General features: G+C 38.2%; 1 protein-coding gene across 1 annotated transcript in view; it reads left to right on the top strand.

Annotated features, from left to right (window-relative positions):
• Positions 1-13,490, top strand: part of wdpcp (WD repeat containing planar cell polarity effector) — a gene marked incomplete in the record, with an annotated part of 96,646 nt that overhangs the window by 14,926 nt on the left and 68,230 nt on the right. The window contains 2 exon segments of the mRNA XM_014021444.1: positions 8,289-8,379; positions 11,862-11,906. Coding sequence (XP_013876898.1) covers positions 8,319-8,379; positions 11,862-11,906 — 106 coding nt within the window.

The following is a 13,490-nucleotide window of genomic DNA, read 5'->3' as shown; positions in this document are numbered from 1 at the left end:
TTAAAATACAAAGCGTTTCTCATTCTTTGTGTCAAAAAGGGATGAACGAAATTTTAAAAATGATTTCAGTTTCATTTTCTGTTTCAGACAGCAAAAAAGAAAATTACTTTAAGACAGAAATGAAAAAAGGCTTGTTTGTTCATATTCCACGACAGGTCGTGACAACTTGCTGTATCCCTAAAATAATCTGTTTCACCACAATATCCTGAATAACCTCGCAATATCAAAGTTATTCAATAAACATCCCATTACAAGTAAAAAGCATTGATACTGACTTCAGTATTAAATATATTTGCTAAGTATTTTGGTATCAGATTGATATCAAATTTGTAGTATCGCCAATCCCTCGCTGAAAGGAACACTCAAAGGATGAGAACTGACAGAAAAAAGCACAGATTTAGTAAAAACTCTGGAGGGAAAAAACTTTCTGCTTACAGAACAACAACTGTCCAACACACTAATAAAATAAAAGTTGTCATGTTTTCCTTTTTATTTAGAGAAATGGAGATGAAGTGGAGGAAGTAGCCGACATGTATTCAGTAAAAGAGATTTATTTGGCCAAAAGCCACATGAAGTATCTCTGCAGCCTTTGGTCACAGAGCGACAGTCATCATACAACTCATTTATGAACATACACGTCTGTGTTTCAGCCTTTTATTCACAGAAATTTGTGTTTTATTATGCTGAACTGCCAGGTGAGCGCCCCTTCTGGTGGGGGAATAGGTAGTCGTAAAACAACAAACAAGCCTTTTTTCGTTTCAGTTTTAAAGTTATTTTCATTTTCGCTATCTGAAACAGAAAATGAAACTCAAGTCATTTTAAAAATTTCGTTCATTTCATTTTGACACTAAGAAGGAGAAACGCTTTCGCTTTGTATTTTAATTTTAATTTCAGTATTTTAAAACAAAAATCAAATAACCACTCATTTCTTGTTTTTTAATATCCGTTTCTAAAATGAAAATCCAATGACCAAAAGATCCTGTTACGCAATGATTTCAAACCCAAGTTGTGATGCTTAAACCTAAAACAAGGTGCCAGTTCCCTGCCATCGGTTCTGTTTCAACTGTTAGACTAATTAAGAGTGAGTCGTTTAGACRAATTTTAAACTGAATGCAAACAAAGAAAAAAGAAAATACTGTCTGTGGGTGACCTTTTAACTTGAGACATACTTGCTTTTAAAAACTGATGTTTTGTTTTATCTCAATTCATTTCWTTTAAGATGTTTGACCCTACAATGAGAAAGTAAATGACTGCCAGGTAAAGTAAATAACTAGAAAAGATTTGAAGTCACTCTCTAGACAGTGGGGTACTGTGGTAAGAAGAAAGCGGTGAAAGGACACCAACATCCATCTCTGAGGTCATATAAGAGGGAGGGAAAAAAGCCTCTTGGTCCGATTGGCATTGATTTCGGACCGCTCTGTGCCGTGTCAACCTGTCAGAGAGACAGATGGGTAGAAGGAGGCGCTGCCCGCTGAGAGGTGTCCGAGGTGTCATGGCCTCGTCTGGGAGGTGACAGACAGCATGTGTGTGTGTGTGCGACGGGTAAATAAGACCACTAAGAGGTCTCAGGGATGTTCATGGTGACCTTTCATTTTGCAAGGGTCCCTCTCAGTCTGTGCATCTGACAACAACTTTAAAGGACTTCGTCTTCTTGAGTCCTTGAYGGGTCTGTTTGTGTGTACCTGAAAGTGTATGGTGGTTGTGGACTCCAGAAAGGTTTTACCGCAGCTTTATGTGCAGATGGAAAAATATATATATATAAAGTGACAGGCATTTTCATTCTGAAACTTTGCAAGTGTAAAGAAAGAAATGTTAGTGGTTGTAAAAAAAACTGCTATAAAATAAATGAATACTTTATCTTGTAAAAGTTATTCAAAGTAGCATCTTCAATTTTTAGATGGTTTGAAAAAAGTTAAAAAATTTAACGTTTGCTTCAGGCATTATTGTTGATGGTACCTTGTGTGGTACGAGAAACACACTAACTGTTCACTTTGCATCATTCAGCTGCAAAATCACACTAACCTCTATCACATTACGTTTCTGCCATTGGATTCACTTAAAAATACACATACTTGAAACTACTTTGTAGCATTTACGATATAGAGTTAGAAATTTTTTTCCCACAAGGTTGACTAATGAGAGCCTAAAAAAATTATTGTTTTGGCCACTAAAACTGGAGCAAATTCACAACTTCAAATGAATAATATTGCTATGTGTTGATTGTGTAAATTGAGAACTGTTTTGCCCTCATGTTATGTTCACAAGTAATTTCTGCTAAGTTCTCAAAAAATTTGTTTTAACTAGTAACATATGGGGTTCCGGAGGGGAAAAAAATCACTGAAGAAAGTCCAAATTCACACAGCTTTTCTTTTATCTACCGCCATACTTCAGAAACAACTCTGAGAGGTTCACAATCATAATTAATACTGTAAAAGCTGCAAATGAATTGGAAAAATGCAGAGTTTAGTGTTCATATCGTGACTTATTGCTGTTTATTTTAATTTATTTTTGGAGCTTGTGTATGACTCAATGTGTTTAGTCTTTATACATGTGTTTGTCAGGAGGTGAGGGGCAAACCACAAGCTTCCAAACTGAAGAAAATCTCCAACAACATAAAAACTGCTGTCAGTGGGACACGGGTCCTCTTTGATGTGACGGGGTCAGGCTCATTAGATACATCCTCCCAGAGAAAATCGTTGAAGTTAGTCGGTAGTTTTCCTGCTAGTTCAAAGGTATTATCTTTCCTGGCCTTGGGCTTTGATTCAGGACAAGACACTCTTTATTTTRGCCAAACACTTCCATGGATTAGTCAACTCAACAGGCTGCCATTGTAGTTTCAATAAAAACCTATTTGCGTGCACCATCCTTGATTTAAAAGTTTTTTTTTTCATCATTTTTCTCCCTAATCAATTCTTGATTTCATTGATTTTTGCCAACATCTATGTATTTTCTGTTTCCACTCTCTGGTACTTCTCACTCATGCTGTGTTTGAGTTTCTGCTCTAGGCGGTGAGTAAATACCTCTGAAGGTGGGGAGCCGAGGTATTTACCCACCTTTTTTCSCCACCTTCCTCCATCCATTACCTTCTCTAATGACGTTTACACTTCTGCTTAGAGGAAGATTCGTTCATCTTTCTGTCTACTTGTGAGTCTCTGTTTTTCTTGTTTACTTCTTGCAGAAGCAAACACAAGGACAGGGACGCAGAATTCTATTTTCTCTTGTTTGGCTCCTGAATGTATGTCACTGCTATTCCCACTCAGAAATGTAATGATGATTGTTCTTGTGTTGTCTGCATCTCATTGACAATCATAACTTGAGTATGTAGAGAAAATACAGGTAGAAATAATTGTTGTGGCACAGCCTCCAGTTAAACCACCAACCTTCCCATCAATTGCTCTCCGGGAAGCTTCTGAGGGGAGCGTGCCCTCCTGTTGCCTGGGAAATTTGTCTCTCTGCTCCTCATTTGATGACAAATTGCCTTTTTGATACAGATTATCTTGATGTCCAAATCGGACTCCAGTCATTGCCTGGATATGCATCAAACACTCCTGCTGTTCCTGTTGCCTCTGTTAGGTGAAGCTGTAACTACTTGGAAGGATTTGAAGTGTCTGGTTCAGTATCCTTTACAAAGCACTGAGAAATGTATGCTGTTAATCACAACTGGTACAGACATAGTACTTTGTGTTTGTGCTTTTCTGCATTCTTTCTTTCTGATTTGTTTAACCTTAGGGGACATAAACGCCTCTTTTGCTCAGTTTCTCTGCCGAACTCTTCAACTCCTCACCTTCTTGTGCCTTTTTAGCCTGAACTAGTGATTCTTCAACACACACTGGTTTGYACACATTCTCACTTGACATTGAAGTTGCCCAGCAGCCATATCACTCGCCTTCATTTAGTTACTGATTGATACGTACTTCAAACCTCAGAGACACACACATCTATGCACATGTACAAAGGCGACTGTACCTGTCATCTTTCTTGAATGGAACTACCTTTGCCTCATTTTGTTCTGCCTGTCCATCACCTCTATTCTTCCTCTGCCGATGAATGATGGGCTCCTGTGAGACTTGGCGAGTAAAAGGTTTTCGTCCTTCTGCTCGGCGCCACTTTGCCCGCCCTGCTCTCTTCTCCCTCAAACTTTTATTCTTGTAATGGGACAGTTGAGAAGACGTTGTTGTATTTCACGGCGAGCTGAGGGTTGTGGTGTGTGCACTACTGCGTGCATGTATAAGTGCCTGCACCACCGCAAGGCTTTAACTGCTTCTCGGCTCGGAAAAAAGCAAGTCTCCACAGCGGGTCAGGTTCTGTATTGCCTCAGGTCCTGAACAAAACCACAGAAATAGAGTGGCTTTGAAAAAAAAAAAGACAGACAAGTGGAAATGGAAAGCGTATAACTTTACCCGAACATGACTAAAACTCAGAGGCACCATTTGTGACACATAGAGTACAAAGTAGGGGTGTAACAGTGCATGTMTCTGTGCTTAATCATCATAATACAAACATCTGGCATGACACATGACCCATACAAAGAACCAGATGAGGAACACAGGTGATCACGATAATCTTGACAAGGGTACACATGTTTTTTTCAAACTGCTTTTTGCTAACTGTCTTGACAGAAAAAAAAAAGCAAAGGTAGTGCTTTTTCACGCTGGAAAAAGTATATTCTGAGTGCAACAAGGATGTAGAATGAGGAGGGCACATTCATACAAACTGCACCCAAGTTTAGCACCAGTTGTTGGTGTTTGTATATCTAAGGGGAAGTATTGCAGCTTGAAAGCTGCTTGTGAAAAATAAATCAAACAAAAAGAAGATTATTCTGTTTATCATCTGATTAAGAAAAAGAGAATGTCTCTTTTATAAGTTAAGGTGAGCCTGTTGTGACCCAAATTCAGGTTCGACCAGAACAGAGTTCTGTCTCTTTAAAGGTCCCTTCAGAGGCCTGAGGTGACAAGACGGTTTTCTTGATTATTTCACTCGAGGTGACCCCTACACCTGTCAGATTGTTAGAAAAACACCCTGGCCGTTATATTTTCTGAGGAGGAGGAGAAAAAGCAGCAGTGTATGTTCAAAACACCCTCAGAGTTCAGAGATTTTATGCTCATTTGGTTGAGGCTCATGTTAGATAAAAACATATCTCACAAAAAGCGAGCAATGTGACAACATGTTGGTGAAGACCTGCACTGAGACTGCAGTGTTCCTTCTGATTGCATGACAGGTGTTTTCCTGCATGCCATGATGTTCTCTGAACTACAGTATTTGCGACAGAACTTCTACTGTAAATAAAGTGTGGACTTACCAACTACAATTTGGTCATCTTCAGTCCCCTCTGGCTCTGGGTCAGCCTGTGGCTCCAACATGTAAGGCTGGATGGACAAGTCTTCCCTTGTTGACATTTTTAAATTAATTTGTTAATAAAACGTTCCTGCACCGCTAGATAGACGTTACCCTCTCTATCAAACTACAATGGACCACTCTGGGATCTGGAAAAAGTGAGGTGTGAAGCTCCTCGTTTGGATATAAAGAGACGGTGTTTAAACAAACTGCTTTGAGACACATCAGAAAAGGAGTGAAAGAGGGGCTTGTGTCGTGTGGTTACAATAAGGAGGAATTGAGACCAAAGCATTGCAGTTCCATTTATATAGACCCCAACTGAATGATTTTAAATGGGATAAAGGATTTAAAAGCATATATCTCTTATAGCAAAACTTCAGAAGAAAATTATGCAAGAGAATTAAAGTGTGCACCCTTCTGACGTTATTTTTTACTCGAGTACATTTTGTAGATCAAAAATGTGAGATCAGAGCACACATGACAGATTTGCGTGCCTGTCGAATGCTTGTTGTGCTTACTGAAACATGACAGAACGTGCACACCACATCAAAAAGGGAAATATGGACTTGAAGTTACTTTCCTTTGTTTCCTACTTCTAGATGTTGTTTCTGCTCCGGTTCTTCCCGCGATATCCAAAACAAGACCACGCAGTAGCTAAAAGCATCACTGACAGATCAACTTGCGAAAAAAGTCTGACATTCCAAAACTCAGTCAGTGATTAAAAATAGGGGTAAAGTAAACAGAAAGATGATAAGTTTGGGTTTAAAAAAGACCAGCAGAAGAGACGGGCAAAGTGGCAGATTTACTCGCGTGTGATGTCAGGTGAAGGTTTGTGTGCTGCAGGGTGGGAGAATGACACTAGTCTGTGATGGCCTCGTGTCAGTCACCCGATGGCAGCTCTTTAACCCTGTAATTTATCCCGTCACTCTTCATGCAGTGATGMGACCACTGCTAGCACTGCCTCTGACCAGACAGCTGCTCCCCCGTGTGAGAGCCGATTCTTCGGATGTCTGACAAAATGTTTCCGAATCTTTCCACGCTCTCCGTTTCCCAGTCGATTTTTAACTAACTTGACTTCTTTCCCGAGTTCAAGTTGTTTTAGTCACTTAACTTTGCAGTTGTTGATGCTTTCACATTCAAATAGATCTGTCTTTGTTACATTCAAAGTTATCTTAATCAAACGTAGGAGAGAAAAAAGATGAACTTTTTCTTTGTACGCAGACACACCCACAGATGTTCTCACACTCCGTATTCACCCAGAGGGGACAGAGGCAGGAGGGCAGAGAAAGAGATGCAAAGAGCAGACAAGGTCGTAGCTCCTGTGGACCGTCTTTGAAAGCAAAGTCTTGTGTTTTCCCTTCGTTCCTTTGATGTTAAAGGAGTCTCTTTAGCAGTGTAAAGACAGGATACAATAATCTCAACCCCCCACACCCCCAATCTGTCACCAAGCCTTTTGTGAACAGTCTGTACACACATAGGTAACCCACAGCAACTTAGCCAGAAATCAGAAAAAGTGTGGCAGCTGCTTAGGTTCAGCATGCTGTGTGGATATCTTCACAAGAATTTGTATGGGATGGTAATATGCATTTTAGTGAAGGTTCTTTAATTTTTCTTGTGAAGCACCTTGGTTGGTTGTTACTACTAACCCTACCTCTTATTTGGTGTTTTAATGGTTTGAATTTTTCCTTGATAAAGTTCTACCTTTTACRCAAACGGACATGATGTCAGCTTGTCAGTACAGTAAACTGTTGTTTACCCTAAATAGACTTTGGCAAATTGTTCTGATGCTTGTTAGATGAGAACAGACATGACAATGGTTGTAACCATAAATTTCAAACAAGAAAGACGTTTAAATCTGGGAGAGATGGACAGCTTTTTAAGATGCTCCTAGTTATTTAGCTCAGCTGATAGGAAGAATGTTGCCTGCCTTGTTTCAGCTGTTTGCTCAAAAGTGTGTGTCTGTCACTGATCATGATGTGTGTCGTGACCTTGTCTCTGTGTCAGTCTGAGCTCTTGTTTTCTTGTCTGTCTCTTTTTTCTTTACAATTCACTTAAAAAGTAACAATTAACATTTTTTACCATGCTAATAAAAATACAGGTGTAACAGGTGAAGCAGGCTGTGCTGCAGAGGAGTATGATGTTGTGCTTCTTACTAAGAAGTACACTCGTGGCTGATTTTGCTGCAAACACCAGTTCACCAACTCCTGTAGCGTCCATCCATATTTATACAGTTATTTACAAAATAAATACTCWGCTCATCTGTTTTTGAAAAGAAGTGTGCATATGCAAAAAAAAAACAAAAAAAAAAAACATGCAAACATATTAACATTTTACAGAACAGTTTCTGCACTTGTCAAACCTGTGCACACACATTAACCTGGTTGTTTTAAGTTTATTTTGTCCGAGCACATTTACTCACCTCTTCTCAGCTYTATTAAAATTCAGAACAACAAAAAAATGTTTTTTAAAATTTTTTGTTAATAATTCAGAGCTTAGCCAATAAGCTTGTATTGGCAAGAGTTTAGTGATATGATACATATCATGACACAAATGTCACGAAATGATAAATCGCAATATATTGCGATACTGTATGCAAGACGATATTTTGACATGTTGTCTCCAAAAGGGTCTAAATAAAAAAAAAATACACGATACATTACATGCAAAAAATCTGATTAATTTTAATTTAGTTTGATGTAATCACGAGCAACAATGAAAACTGCATTTGTATTTCACATTGCATCTTACTACTTCTATCCTTTAAGCCTTAATTAAAAGTCAATACAGTGTTTTTAGATACAATATCAGGAAATTAAATATTGCAACRTTTCAKTGTATCAATATTTTCTTRCACCCCTGTTAGGCAGACCCTTCGTCTGTTTGTCGTTTCATCTGTTGTTGTGTTCAAACCACCTCAACCCACTCTCCATCTTGTCCTCCTCTGTTGTCCCCAGCCGCAGACTCGGGTTACACTCCTCCATCAGATGGCGTTCTGCCTGGCTGAGCTGCACTTGTGGTCCACCAAGAGCTCGCTCCAAGTTAAAGGTACCACTTTATCACCGTGTTCAATCTTCCTCGCTCTCATAAAGTCTCTCCTTGTCTCCTTTTCTCTTTTGATTCACTCTGCCTTGTTACGGTGGTTTTCTGTCAACACCCACTTTGTTTTCAGACATGGTGCCCACTTGTATCTGACTCTTACTCAACGTCACTCCTCGCCTTGTCTGTTTGTACTTTTCATGCCCTSGTTTTATGAATATTGCATTATGCTTTGACATTTTTGGCCTCTTAAAATTGTATTTGTGCATTTTTTTACTTGTGCAATTTAATAAACGTTTTTAGACTGTACATGTGGACTATGATTGAAACATATTATATAACTTTTTTTTGCTGTTAGGCTCCTCACTAAGAATAAAGACATTGGGCCTCATGCAAGAACATGTTCATATTCTCATCCTAAATTTCTCTTACTTTGTTCATATGAAGGGTTCGTACGAACATGTCACGTCAGATTCAACAAACTCTTCTATCTTCAGGAAAAGTGTGTAAATGAGCTGCGTAAACACAATGAATTACACCTGTTCGTATCCAGCTGCTCGTGCACGCGGAGAGGTTATTTACATAATTGCCACCCCAAAAACACCATATAAGGACATACATTTCCTGCCCCACATACCAGGAAGTGTCCATTCATAAATGACATCGCAAAGTAAAAAAAGAAGAACTTTACGAGTTCAGAGATTGAAGTTCTGCTCTCAGAGATCCACACAAAAATGAAAATAAAATAAAAATGTCATTTTTAGCAGCGTAAACTTGGAATTATCTGCTTTAAATTTGAGGAATGAAATGACTGCTGTTAATGTCGTGTCTCCCGTGGGTCGTACAGTCACAGAAATAAAAATGTAAATCATATTCATCTCTCTCTCGTCCAGCTCTGGTTTTTCTTTGGTCAAATATTTTTAATTTCAGTGTAAACACCTGTGCTACATAGTTTTCATTTATTCAGAGGAAGTATGGTCCCCCYCTTCCCGGCCGTCACAAGTGTCAGATGCGGTTCTGAAAAGACACATTTTAAAATGTCTCCAAACTTGAATAAATGCCTAATTTAATTTGGTTTTTAGTTTGTGATCTTCATTTTAATACTGTAGTGTTATACAACAGCATTAAAAGCCAATTTAATTTWATCTAATCAATTTATGTCGTTAAAATCTAATTCCAATTCAAACAGAATAACCTGTTGTCAACATAATTATGGAGTGGGATTTATTTTCAACTCGAAATATCTGGAATATAAAGTTATTAGTGAGAAAAATCCRTCTGGATAACAGCAGACTGACTGCTCATAAAATATACGACAGGTCTGGACCACTCGTGAATTTTGTTCGTATCTGAAAAAAATCGTAGAATACGAAAACATTGGTGAATGCCACAAATTCTCCTAAATCACTCGTACGCACAACTTAAGAACAAATCTGTGCGTACSGATGCCTCTTGCATGAGGCCCATTACTTCTAGATAAAACTTATCCAAAACATACAGCATATGGTTTTTGCAGAGGTTTTTTRTAAGGCCGTCAGGCGTGCTTTAGGAACACATCCAGCTCCTCATTACGCATCACTATAATGTACTCCAGTTAGAGCAGACATTCCACGTTTTAAACTCATTTTCATTGGAAAACTGTTTCTTTAAACAAATGAAAATCAGCAACCAATACGACTAAAATCTGTCCAGACTTCACAGTATGTTTACAATAAATTATAACATATAATCATCTTTTTAGGATGGTGTAAAGATGGTTAAAATTCCACAACTGATTTAAGTGTAAATCTTTTAAAATAACTATTAGAAGTAAAGAGCATCAGTGCTTTCAAACACCTGTCATCATGCAGTGATGATTCTTTGTTACTGAGTACAGTTTTACTTGGACTTTTTTTTTTTTTGGTAGTTTCTTTCCTTTTCTTTGGTACCCTGCTCCTATCGGTCCATCTCTCCTGTCAAACGGAAGTTCTCTTTTTCACATTTTTCTTGTTTTCTCCTAACTTCTATTCTGTCCTGTCTTTCACAGTCTGCTGAGCTTTCGGCTAAGATAGTGTCTCTCAGAGGCTGTGTGTGTGTATAAATGYGTTTGTTTACATCTGTGTGTGTAGTGTCGTGTATGAAAAAGTCTGATGGTGACATATTCTTATTAGTTTTTTATGCTTTGTGCTATCTTAGAAAATCATAGATGTATACATCTGAGGGGAAAGACGTAGTTTCTAAAGTGTGATGCGCCTATTTACTTAAAAACAAAATACAGACTAAAAACAGCAACCTATACACACAATGCACACATGTCATAGACCCTAATAGCTTTTTTTTTGTCACAAAAAAGAGATACAAATGTACATTCTTGTGYACAAGCTGTTTATTCATTGTACAGATTTTAAATGAGAGCTCCGAAGGTAAAACTGCTTCTTTCTTCCAGTCAATCAGAACAAACTGCTGTTAGGATTTTCTGCCTTCATGCATGTTTATTTGGCTAGAGAGGCATCACAAAAGATGGGCAAACATAGAAACATTCACGTTCTGCTTTGCTCATTTGTGACTAACTTGGCTGATGACTTCTACCAATAATATTTTGAATATTTTYGAGTTTGTGTCATCATTTTTTAAGAATATTCAGATGAATCTGCCACAAAAAACGATCCATTTGATGTCATTGCTTTTTTTAAATGAACGTGATTAAAATATTTTTCAGAGTCATGTTATCCGATAATAAACGGACAACTGTGTCTGACTGATTACTTATAGTTTCACCATTCATGTTATCAATAAAAACACAAGTCAGGAAATATACTGGCTCCAGGCTTCTGTATAGACTTTTAGTGATGTGATTAAAGTTCGGTTTACCTTGTTGTTTCTTTGCCACAAATCCTCGTTAACAAACAGAAGTAATTCGTATAGCAGTATTTTCCCTATATGGTGCAGGAGGTGTGTGTTTGTGTGTTGTGTTAGTATGACCTGGCCTCAGGAGCAGCAGCAGCAGCAGCAGAGCGATAAAGAAACAATATGTTGAGCAAATCTAAAAGTTGCTGCTTATGGTTTTGGGCCTGCAGGAATAACACACTCAGAAAAACGCCTCTGCTCAGCCGTTTCTGTGTGTGTGTGTGTGTCTATATGTGTGTGTGTCCATATCTGTCAGCCGGTGTGTACTGCTTGTTGCATGCTCTGCATATGTCAGTCGCATGTTTTTGTCGCCGTCTGCAGATTTTCAAATGTTGCATGTTTACAAATCAGAGTTTGCCCCTCAGGTGGGATGGGGCTAAGGCGCACTCCTGTCTTTATTAATACCCCTCAGCATGCCCTTCCGTTCAGGTCCGGACCCCCTCCTACCTCCCACACAGGGTCTTATCTAAACCCTGGTGCTGGCAGACGGGACAAGCCACTGGCTGATAGCGATTGTTTATCCCACGGTGCGAAATTGCTGATCTGTCTTCTGCTTTTCCCTGACAGCGAGATGTTCATCTCACTTTCTCCTCCTCTCCCCACAGATACAGATATTGGCACCTATCAGTACTACGATAAAGGAGAGCCAGGTAAATAGTGTTTATATTGGTTGTGTGTTTGTGTTTAAGATGAGTTGAATTTGTCTTGTTTTTTGGAATGTATGTGACTCCAGCATATATGAAGAAGGGCTTTTTGCTGCCTGCTGACACACAGATTATTGGTCCAGCATGATTTGGTGTCTTACAGCCGCTAACCACACATACACTTACACACACAAAGGCTATTAGTATGAAGGATTTACACCCTAAAACCTTATATACACATGCACATACCACACACACACACACAGATTATAAGGTCTCTGCAGTTCTATCTCTTATGCTCCCTGTGTTCCTGTTGACCTCGGGGTCCTGCCACACAGCGATAGGAAAACTAAACTGTTGACTTTCTCTTAGATCACATAGTAAGAAACCCCATGCAGTCCAGCCTCATTTTGCCCGAGGCCGGGAGCCTTTCCAAACAATCAGGAAGTGCTCAGATCGTTCCCTCTGCAGCCCCTGCAGCAATATGACCGTGTCTTTTTTCCCCTTTATTTCTTTGTGTTTTAATTTTATTTAAAAATGGTGCCGCAGGGTTTAGGATTTACACTCTGCAACACTACACCTTAAGAACATAGCTCTGCTGAGTTGTTTAAAAGTCAGCACTATTCAGACAATATGTTATATCAGATTAAATGTGCAAGTTGTTTTCYACTTTTGTAAAGCAATAAAAGTAAAAATGGTCCAATATTTATCACTTTACTTTTTAAGGTATTCTGCATTTTTTGGGAATATTAGAAAATGAAGTGATGGTCAATTTTATAGTTTTTTGTTGTAAATTAAATGAACTTGACTATAATTTTTTAAAGGAATGCATAAAAACAAAAATCTAACTTTTTTTTTTTACAGAAATGTCACATATCACTGTCCTGGACTTTTGCTTAGCTACAGAAGCTGTGAAGGGACAAACGTAGTGGATGGTCTAAAGTGGTGTTTCAAAAACATTTCATTTTTTGACCTACAAATAAACTACAGCTGGGACTTTTGACCCTGACTATTTCTGGATGAAGTTCAGAAACTCCTCTAATAAGCCWATAAACAAAAGAAACAACTAACAGCTTCAATAGCCAATTATTTAATCTATTATTTACTATTATTGTATTTTTCAGGCCTTGAAACAGTTATTTGAAAAACATGCCAATAGCAAACATTTATTTTATCATTGAAGGTGATCTTCATACCCCTCCCCTCATTCATGAGCCACAATCAGGTCCCAACGCCAAGGAAATCACTGGCCTAATATAGTTTATCTTTTTTGGTCTTAGATGATTATTTCATTTCATTTCAGTTTCAAATAACAACATTAATACCACAAATACGACTTTTTAAAAACCCCAATAATTAAATGATGCATGTGGATACTTACAGAACAAAATATAAAAAGATAAGGTAAGGTCATCCTTTTTTGAGAATCACTATAACCAAAATTCAAAACTGACTCTGTTCTAAAAAAAACTATATATTTTTTAAAAGTTGAACCTTTTTAACCAACGGTTTTTTTTTGTTTGTTTTATCCAAACCTTTTTTTCCTCTGTGGCTAACAGGGCACTGAAGCACATTGACCAAATATAAAAG

Source organism: Austrofundulus limnaeus, unplaced genomic scaffold (genome assembly GCF_001266775.1).
Source record: "Austrofundulus limnaeus strain Quisiro unplaced genomic scaffold, Austrofundulus_limnaeus-1.0 Scaffold293, whole genome shotgun sequence".
Lineage (NCBI taxonomy): Eukaryota > Metazoa > Chordata > Actinopteri > Cyprinodontiformes > Rivulidae > Austrofundulus > Austrofundulus limnaeus.
Note: the sequence above shows the minus strand (reverse complement) of the source record. Positions and strands in the feature narration are given on the sequence as shown.